This window comes from Sinocyclocheilus grahami, unplaced genomic scaffold, assembly GCF_001515645.1.
Source record: "Sinocyclocheilus grahami isolate Dianchi unplaced genomic scaffold, SAMN03320097.WGS_v1.1 scaffold2155.1, whole genome shotgun sequence".
In the NCBI taxonomy this organism is placed as follows: domain Eukaryota; kingdom Metazoa; phylum Chordata; class Actinopteri; order Cypriniformes; family Cyprinidae; genus Sinocyclocheilus; species Sinocyclocheilus grahami.
Genome location: NW_015507334.1, coordinates 129,893 through 138,932, shown reverse-complemented (window position 1 = coordinate 138,932; position 9,040 = coordinate 129,893). Strand labels below are relative to the sequence as shown.

Here is a 9,040-nt window from a genome sequence, read left to right as displayed (position 1 = left end):
ATTTATCACGTTATGGGGACCAAATGTCCCCACAAGGATAGTAATACTAGTAAATGTTGACCTTGTGGGGACATTTTTGAGGCCCCCATGAGGAAACAAGCTTATAAATCATACAGAATTTATTTATTTTTTTACAGAATTCAAGTTTTTTTGAGAAAGTAAAAATGCAGAAAGAGTGTGCGTGTGTGTGTGTGAGAGTGCATCTGTGTGTGTGTGTGTGTGTGTGTGTGAGAGTGTGTGTGCGCGCATGTGTGTGTGTGTCTGACCTCTGACTGCAGGCTGGTGGGCCACCCGTCGTCCAGCACCGGCCCTTCATCTGCGCTCTGCAGGCCGATGTTAACAGTGAAGATCAGGGGTCGTGTGTAGTCGGTCACTTCCTGTGTGAACAAACAGTAAGAGACCATGGTAACACTTTCTATGAAGCCCGTATTTAAGAGTATTCTTAAGGCATTATAATGAATGCATAATGTATTATAAAAAACCTTATAATAGGAGTAATCATAACAGCAGTTTTAATGCATCATAATATTTACTTATTTGTGGTTATAGCTTTAATGATTTATAACACACAATGAACACAATGCATTCACTTAACTTACAATGCATTATATTTCCCATAGTTATAATGTATTATAAGTCTAATTTCTTTCTATTGTTAACTTGTTACTTTACTCAAAGCAGACAAAGACCACTTAATAACCAATAATAACAACAGCAATAATAATACAAATAAAAATTATACTTTTCTAGATATCTGATCAGATCACTGTTATACGGCATATTTGATTTTAACTATATTTATTGTAATTTCAGTAAGATAGTAAGATACTGTACAGATCTTAAATAAATAATGTCAACTAAGTCTTGTTTTCTTAAAAATCTGTCAAAATTAAGTGAACAAATATCTGCCAACAGAGTAAGAAAAATGTTCTTGTTTTTGTACGTTTTTTCCCCCCACACTACAGAAATCAATATTCATAAATACAAATCATTATTCATATGTGCTATAAACACATATTAACAACTATAACTATGGTAGAAACTGTGTAATTTTCTGTACTGAAATATTTTCTGTAAATGTAAATTGAATATGACTGGAGTGGATATTTCATAAAAATCTATATTTTTTATTATATAGTCCTCTTGAATATTTGGTGAATCACAGCATTCTGCGTTTAAATATTTCTGTATATTGACACTAAACTGATATCTCACATACACAAGCATTAGAAAGGTTGGGGTTGATAAGATTTTCTAAATGATTTTGAAAGAAATCTCTCCCTCTGCTCACCAAGGCTGCATTTATTTGATAAAAAATACAGTAAAAACATTAATATTGTGAAATATTATTGCAGTTTAAAATAACTGCATTCTATGTGAATCTCAGTTAAACTGTAATTTATTTCTGTGATCAAAGCTGGATTTCCAGCATGATCTTCAGAAATCAGTATAATATGCTGATCTGCTGCTCGAGAAACATTTCTGATTATTATCAATGTTGAAAACAAATAACAATTTTTTTTTGTGGAAACTGTAATACATTTTCTTTCAGGATTTTTTGATGAATAGAAAGTTCAAAAGAACAGCATTTATCTGAAATTCAAAATCTTTTCTAACATTATTAATGTCTTTACTGTCACTTTTAATCAATGTAATGCATCCTTGCTGAATAAAAGTAGTAATTTCTTGCAAAAATAAAATAAAAATCTTTCCGACCCCAAACTTGTAGATGTCAGTGTAGCTGCTAGATTCATAAAAATGGAGCTGAAACGGATAGAAGCGACTGCGATGTGAACACACACACAGAAAGCGGCTCACATGGACGTGGAAGAGCACTTGCAGGCAGTAATCTGAGTCCGGCCGCAGGGTGATGTCTCTGGGCTGCGGGTCTTCAGTGCTGTCCAACACGGCTCTGGGGAAATATCTGCTCTCCTCGAAACCAAAGCTGTACCTCAGCGCTGAACAGAAAAATAACACCTCAGTGTCAACAACAGCAGCATCTCTGTTTATGCTCCCATTATCCGATATATAGTTATTGTACAAGAGCAAATACGGTTCATAATGCAACTCACACTCTTAAAAATAAAGCTGTAATCATCTTTACCTCCTTTACAATAGTCATGCATTTAAACTTTATTGGTGAGGCACTGCTTTGTTTGATTCAGCCCGTAACACAAACTCGCAATTCTGACTTTTTTTTCTCAGAATTGTGAGATATAAACTTAGTTGCAATTGCGATAAATTAAGTCAGAATTGCGAGATTCAGAACTGTTTATTTTTTATTTTGTTATTATTATTTCTAGTGAATCGCTTGAACTGAATGATCGAAGTCACGAATTTGAATCAATCGGAGCGGTTCCAGCGTAAATGACTCACTCAATTGAATCGGTTCCAGTGTAAATGACTCATTCAATTTAATCGGTTCCAGCGTAAATTACTCATTCAATTGAATCGCTGTTCCAGCGTAAATGACTCACTCAATTGAATCGGTTCCAGCGTAAATTACTCATTCAATTGAATCGGTTCCTGTGTATATTACTCACTCAATTGAATCTGTTCCAGCGTAAATGACTCACTCAATTGAATCGGTTCCAGTGTATATTACTCACTCAATTGAATCTGTTCCAGCGTAAATGACTCACTCAATTGAATCGGTTCCAGTGTATATTACTCACTCAATTGAATCTGTTCCAGCGTAAATTACTCACTCAATTGATATATAAAATATACATATTCTGCTAACTAGTGAAACACACCATTAATACGACGAGCTGCAGCTCATAACACATGTTAGATGGAACCATTGTGCATTATGATCGAGTTTGTAGCTTAATTCATTATATTTGAAATAGTTTGACACTGCAGTTCAGTTGCTGACCGTTCAATAAGAACTCAGTTCATGCACATCTGATTGACAGATAAACCGCACATTTCAGCGTTGTGTTTCATGTTGTGCATATTTCAGCTACATAAAGTTAAAGAGGATAAATGTATCATTCAGCTGAACTGTGCACGTATGTTTTAAACACTTCTTATTTGGATACTGTTTAAGCGACATTCTACTAAGCATCTCCTTTTGCGTTCTACTAAAGAAATCGGAACAATAAATGACAGCCTTAAAATTTTTGGATGAACTAGACATCAATGCAGACTAAAAATATGGCCAGCATTTGATAAAAGGTGAATATTATGTCTGTTTGTGACTCTCAGACAGGTTTATGTTCTGTCCTGATCTTATATGTTCCAGATGGGAGATCTAGGGGATGCCTGACACAGTTTTATGATGGTTTCCACGGGCTCCTCTCGCTCTAAATGCTGGGGTTAAAGTGTTTTCTCTTTGCATTAGGAAAAACTGTTCTAATATGAAGGAGTGACCTTTCGAGCGAACATCTGAAAGATATTACTCACAGGCACAGGATGCTGGAAAATACAACAAATGTGCATTTATCATTCAGCCATCCGATTGGCCAGTCATTTTTGAGTTCGCCAATAGAGCCCAGTTACATACCGACTGTTTTTGGATCCGTCATCGGTGTCCGCGCCGTGACGTTCAGACAAACTGTGGCCAACATACACGACACTTCTCGACCTCCTCGAGTGCAGTCTTTATTAAAAACATTGATTTTTGAAGGCTCAAAATGAATGCTGATCCCCACGCGGACGACACTGCGAGACCTGTTTGAAAACACATGAAGTTATAAAACTGCCTCGGGAGAATTGCATTATGATTCATTTTCCCAAACGAGAAATAAAAAACTGGCAGAGATGAAACAATGTCAGCATATATTAAAAATATAGAACTAAAGATATTTTGATCTTGGGAGAATTTGATTAGAAATATTCAAGTTCATGTTGAGATTACATTGGTCTTTTTTTAGAAGCAAGAGACTTTTATTTTTGTTTATACTTCTCCATTTAATCACATTGCTGTCCATAAAACGATTACGATACAGTATTGAAGATATTATGGGATCATTTGGGATTATTATCAGTAGCTAAAACTTAAATCATTAAAAAAAAAAGTGAAGCGGAATCAAGATATAAGTAAATATCTAAACAAAAACAAAATATAAAAAAAAAAACATTATTTCAGCTAGTTGCCATGGCAACATTTCTCATTTTCATTTTGTTTAACTTGATGTAATAAAATAACTAAAACTGAAATAAAAATCTATAAAAACGAAATAAACATACTTTAAAAAAAAAAGAAATGACAAAAACGCACAACAAAAGGACTTAAACTTCAAATGAAAGTGGAAAATATATAAAAACTAATTCAAAATATTAATTAAAACTATAATTAGTATATCAGTGATACTAAAATAACACTGTTATACATCCACATCCATTTACGTCATATTAAAACTGTCCATTTGAATATTTGTGGAATTATAGTGTATTTTAATAATACTTCAGACAGTATTTTACATATTTTTTATTTTCACAAGTGATCATGGCTCAGTGTTATTTTAGTATCTTTGAGATATTGTTATTTTTTAAATTCTGATTATTTTTGTTAATCTTAAAACAATATTAATATTTTTTTTTTAGATTTTCTCTTTTCATTTTAGTTGAAGTTTAAGTAATTCTGTTGTGTATTTGTCATTTTTTATATAAATTTTTTTTTTATTTTAATTAGTTTTTTTAATATGTCTATATAGTTTTTATTACTTTTTAGTTCAGTTTTAGTTTGAGTCATTTTAGTACAATCTTAGTATCAGGTTAAACTAAATGAAAATGAAAAAGGTTGCCTTGGCAACTAGCTGAAATATAATAAAATTCATGTTTAAAAAAAAAAAATTCAGTTTAAGTTTATTTTATTTCAAGTTTTTTATGGTTTTAGTTTTAGTTAACTATAATAACCCAACAGCTCTGGAAATGGGCACCAGGTTGAGCTATTGGTTCACCTGCCCCGTGTGAAGTAGTGTAAGCTCACCAAAGCAGAACCGCGGCCCCTAAAGAGCCCACGGACAGATCTATGAGCGCATCTCCATTCACATCCATCATCCCATGAACACTGCGGCCAAAATAACGCAGACCTGGAGAGATGTCACCAGCGGCTATTCTCTGAGATAGAGCGACAAGAATTAAAAATTAAGAAATAAGGTGCAAAATATCATACCTGTTATTATATCCTGTATTTTGCCTTGACTGGAATGCCGTTGAGCAATGTTTATTAAATATCAGCGACTCTCAGCCGCGCGAGTCTTACCTGTTTGTATTTGGGTTGGATGCTGTTTTGTTTGCCGTAGAAGAGGTAGATGGCTCCTCTGTGATTGTCCTCCAGTGGTGCACCCACAACTAGCTCAGTGAAGCCGTCACCATTCAAGTCCGGAAGGGTGGACATAACCGCACCAAACCGAGAATCATGGCTCTTTTCTGATGGTCCAAGACTCCCATCTGGTATAAAAGAGCCCTGTGGAATATACAGAGAAAATATGAATTCAGAACTGAATGCTTGTATACTAGCCTGAATTATGCTACAATGTTGTCACATGACCTCGTAACGTAGTAAGTGGCATCCATACAATCTCAGACATTTGGATGAAGTTCATATTTTTGATAAAATAATTAGTTGATAATCAGCGATATATAATATAGTATAAAATTTCTGTCACGAATCCTGTCCATGAACTTCCGTTCAATCACCACCAGAGGTCACCCTTTCATTTCATTGACTCTCGCACAACACGAACTGTTGCATATCACCCTTACATTTGGATGAAGTTCATATTTTTGATAAAATAATTAGTTGATAATCAGCGATATATAATATAGTATAAAATTTCTGTCACGAATCCTGTCCATGAACTTCCGTTCAATCACCACCAGAGGTCACCCTTTCATTTAATTGACTCTCGCACAACACGAACTGTTGCATATCACCCCTGATTACACATCCCATCATTCATTGCACTGATTGCACACAGCACTGATTGCACAGCTGTTTCATATCACTCACTCAAACAACCATTCTAACAAAAGGACTTAAACTTCAAATGAAAGTGGAAAATATATAAAAACTAATTCAAAATATTAATTAAAACTATAATTAGTATATCAGTGATACTAAAATAACACTGTTATACATCCACATCCATTTACGTCATATTAAAACTGTCCATTTGAATATTTGTGGAATTATAGTGTATTTTAATAATACTTCAGACAGTATTTTACATATTTTTTATTTTCACAAGTGATCATGGCTCAGTGTTATTTTAGTATCTTTGAGATATTGTTATTTTTTAAATTCTGATTATTTTTGTTAATCTTAAAACAATATTAATATTTTTTTTTTAGATTTTCTCTTTTCATTTTAGTTGAAGTTTAAGTAATTCTGTTGTGTATTTGTCATTTTTTATATAAATTTTTTTTTTATTTTAATTAGTTTTTTTAATATGTCTATATAGTTTTTATTACTTTTTAGTTCAGTTTTAGTTTGAGTCATTTTAGTACAATCTTAGTATCAGGTTAAACTAAATGAAAATGAAAAAGGTTGCCTTGGCAACTAGCTGAAATATAATAAAATTCATGTTTAAAAAAAAAAAATTCAGTTTAAGTTTATTTTATTTCAAGTTTTTTATGGTTTTAGTTTTAGTTAACTATAATAACCCAACAGCTCTGGAAATGGGCACCAGGTTGAGCTATTGGTTCACCTGCCCCGTGTGAAGTAGTGTAAGCTCACCAAAGCAGAACCGCGGCCCCTAAAGAGCCCACGGACAGATCTATGAGCGCATCTCCATTCACATCCATCATCCCATGAACACTGCGGCCAAAATAACGCAGACCTGGAGAGATGTCACCAGCGGCTATTCTCTGAGATAGAGCGACAAGAATTAAAAATTAAGAAATAAGGTGCAAAATATCATACCTGTTATTATATCCTGTATTTTGCCTTGACTGGAATGCCGTTGAGCAATGTTTATTAAATATCAGCGACTCTCAGCCGCGCGAGTCTTACCTGTTTGTATTTGGGTTGGATGCTGTTTTGTTTGCCGTAGAAGAGGTAGATGGCTCCTCTGTGATTGTCCTCCAGTGGTGCACCCACAACTAGCTCAGTGAAGCCGTCACCATTCAAGTCCGGAAGGGTGGACATAACCGCACCAAACCGAGAATCATGGCTCTTTTCTGATGGTCCAAGACTCCCATCTGGTATAAAAGAGCCCTGTGGAATATACAGAGAAAATATGAATTCAGAACTGAATGCTTGTATACTAGCCTGAATTATGCTACAATGTTGTCACATGACCTCGTAACGTAGTAAGTGGCATCCATACAATCTCAGACATTTGGATGAAGTTCATATTTTTGATAAAATAATTAGTTGATAATCAGCGATATATAATATAGTATAAAATTTCTGTCACGAATCCTGTCCATGAACTTCCGTTCAATCACCACCAGAGGTCACCCTTTCATTTCATTGACTCTCGCACAACACGAACTGTTGCATATCACCCTTGATTACATATCCCATCATTCATTGCACTGATTGCACACAGCACTGATTGCACAGCTGTTTCATATCACTCACTCAAACAACCATTCTCTGCTGAGTATTGTTTAGCCTGTACCCTGTTCCGAGTCTCTTTGTGTTTCCTTGTTTTGCCTTGCCTTGCCTGTTTTCTCGGTTTCTGATCTTTGCCTGTTTTCCTGGATTTCTCCCTCTCGTCTCGCCCCTGTGATTCTGTCTCCCGATCGGTGATCTACGCTAGTCCTAGGACTATTCTTGTGTTTTGCCCGCCACATACCTGTTTGCCATTGTTCGACCCTGCCTGTTATGACCACGTCTCTGAAATAAAGCTTGCACATGGATCCACACGTCTCACGTCTCGTCAGCCCCGTTACAATTTCAAACACTAGCTAAATGAACGGCAATTATAGTGTACGATGAGTACACAAAACATGCACATCTTAACAGTAATTCAACAACAGACACTGATTCAAACTCACTGTTAAAACTAGTAATTCCTGGGTCTTTTGAACGACTCATTAAAAGACCAGGTTCATAAGAGGCATTCGTTTGTGAAACAAATTAAAACTAGTCGCGCTGTGTTCTGTTAAACCAGTTAATAATTTGAACCATAAGCGAACCGGAAAATATCTAGAATTAATTTTGCTGTGGCGCTGTAGATTCAGGGAGAGTTGCGTAAACAATCGGTGTGAATAGTAGTATCCAAGTCTTTCTGTGAATATGAACACGTATTCTTTGAGAAAGCATTATGGTGTTGTGTTTAGGATGTTGTCACCTGTAAGTTGATGGTGTAGATGTAAACTCGGCCTTTCTCCCACCCTTTGTAGAAGTACATGGGAGCTCCGACAAGTAAAAGATCCGTCAATCCATCGTAGTCCAGATCAATCGGTGCCAGCTGACTTCCATAATATGAGCCGATCTACAATTCACCAAAACACTCTGTTAGCATTTGAGATCTGCATCGGCCATAGTGTATGTAACTCTTTTGGGTGGTTTCTAGGTTGTACTAATGATTGCTAAGTGGTTGTTTACTGTCCCAAGTCCACCTCAGATCTATGTAAATAGATTTGAGGGATTTTCTCACCCATTTTCCCGTTCACCATATGAGAATGGTAAGCTTGTGATTACACAAGGCTGAATACATTACTCGATTTTTGCCCCGATTTACTGTCTGGAGAACTTGACGCTAGTTGCCAAAAGTAAATGTATGGAGATGGAATTGTTGCATAATTCCAAATAAATAGAATGAGATCCACAAATAAATCTTAAGAGTTTCACAAACATGAATTAAATTCACAAATAAATAAAATGAGATTTGCAAATAAAAAAACATTAAACATATAGCCTTCAAAATTAATAGAAACTAAACATATAATGATTAAGAATAAATTAGGCTATATGTATATGTTAAGACAGTATCAGAACTATTCAGTTTTTCTGAACTTGCATTTCAACCCTGAAAGTTCCTGCCGGCTTTACAAACACCAGAATACAGGAGACGCACTTTATCACATTCCTGTCTAAGTGCTTTCCTGAGGGCTCACACACACACACAAACACACA

At 35.1% G+C, this 9,040-nt stretch overlaps 1 protein-coding gene across 1 annotated transcript in view; it reads right to left on the bottom strand.

Annotated features, from left to right (window-relative positions):
* The window catches only part of LOC107574230 (integrin alpha-11-like), a gene marked incomplete at its 3' end in the record, with an annotated part of 43,602 nt that overhangs the window by 5,267 nt on the left and 29,295 nt on the right, over window positions 1–9,040 (bottom strand). The window contains exons 14-18 of the mRNA XM_016260685.1: window positions 6,965–7,168; window positions 6,689–6,819; window positions 3,509–3,675; window positions 1,819–1,958; window positions 267–377 (exon numbers count right to left, since the gene is read on the bottom strand). Of these exons, the coding sequence (XP_016116171.1) occupies window positions 267–377; window positions 1,819–1,958; window positions 3,509–3,675; window positions 6,689–6,819; window positions 6,965–7,168 (753 nt within the window). The remainder of the gene's footprint in view (window positions 1–266; window positions 378–1,818; window positions 1,959–3,508; window positions 3,676–6,688; window positions 6,820–6,964; window positions 7,169–9,040) is intronic.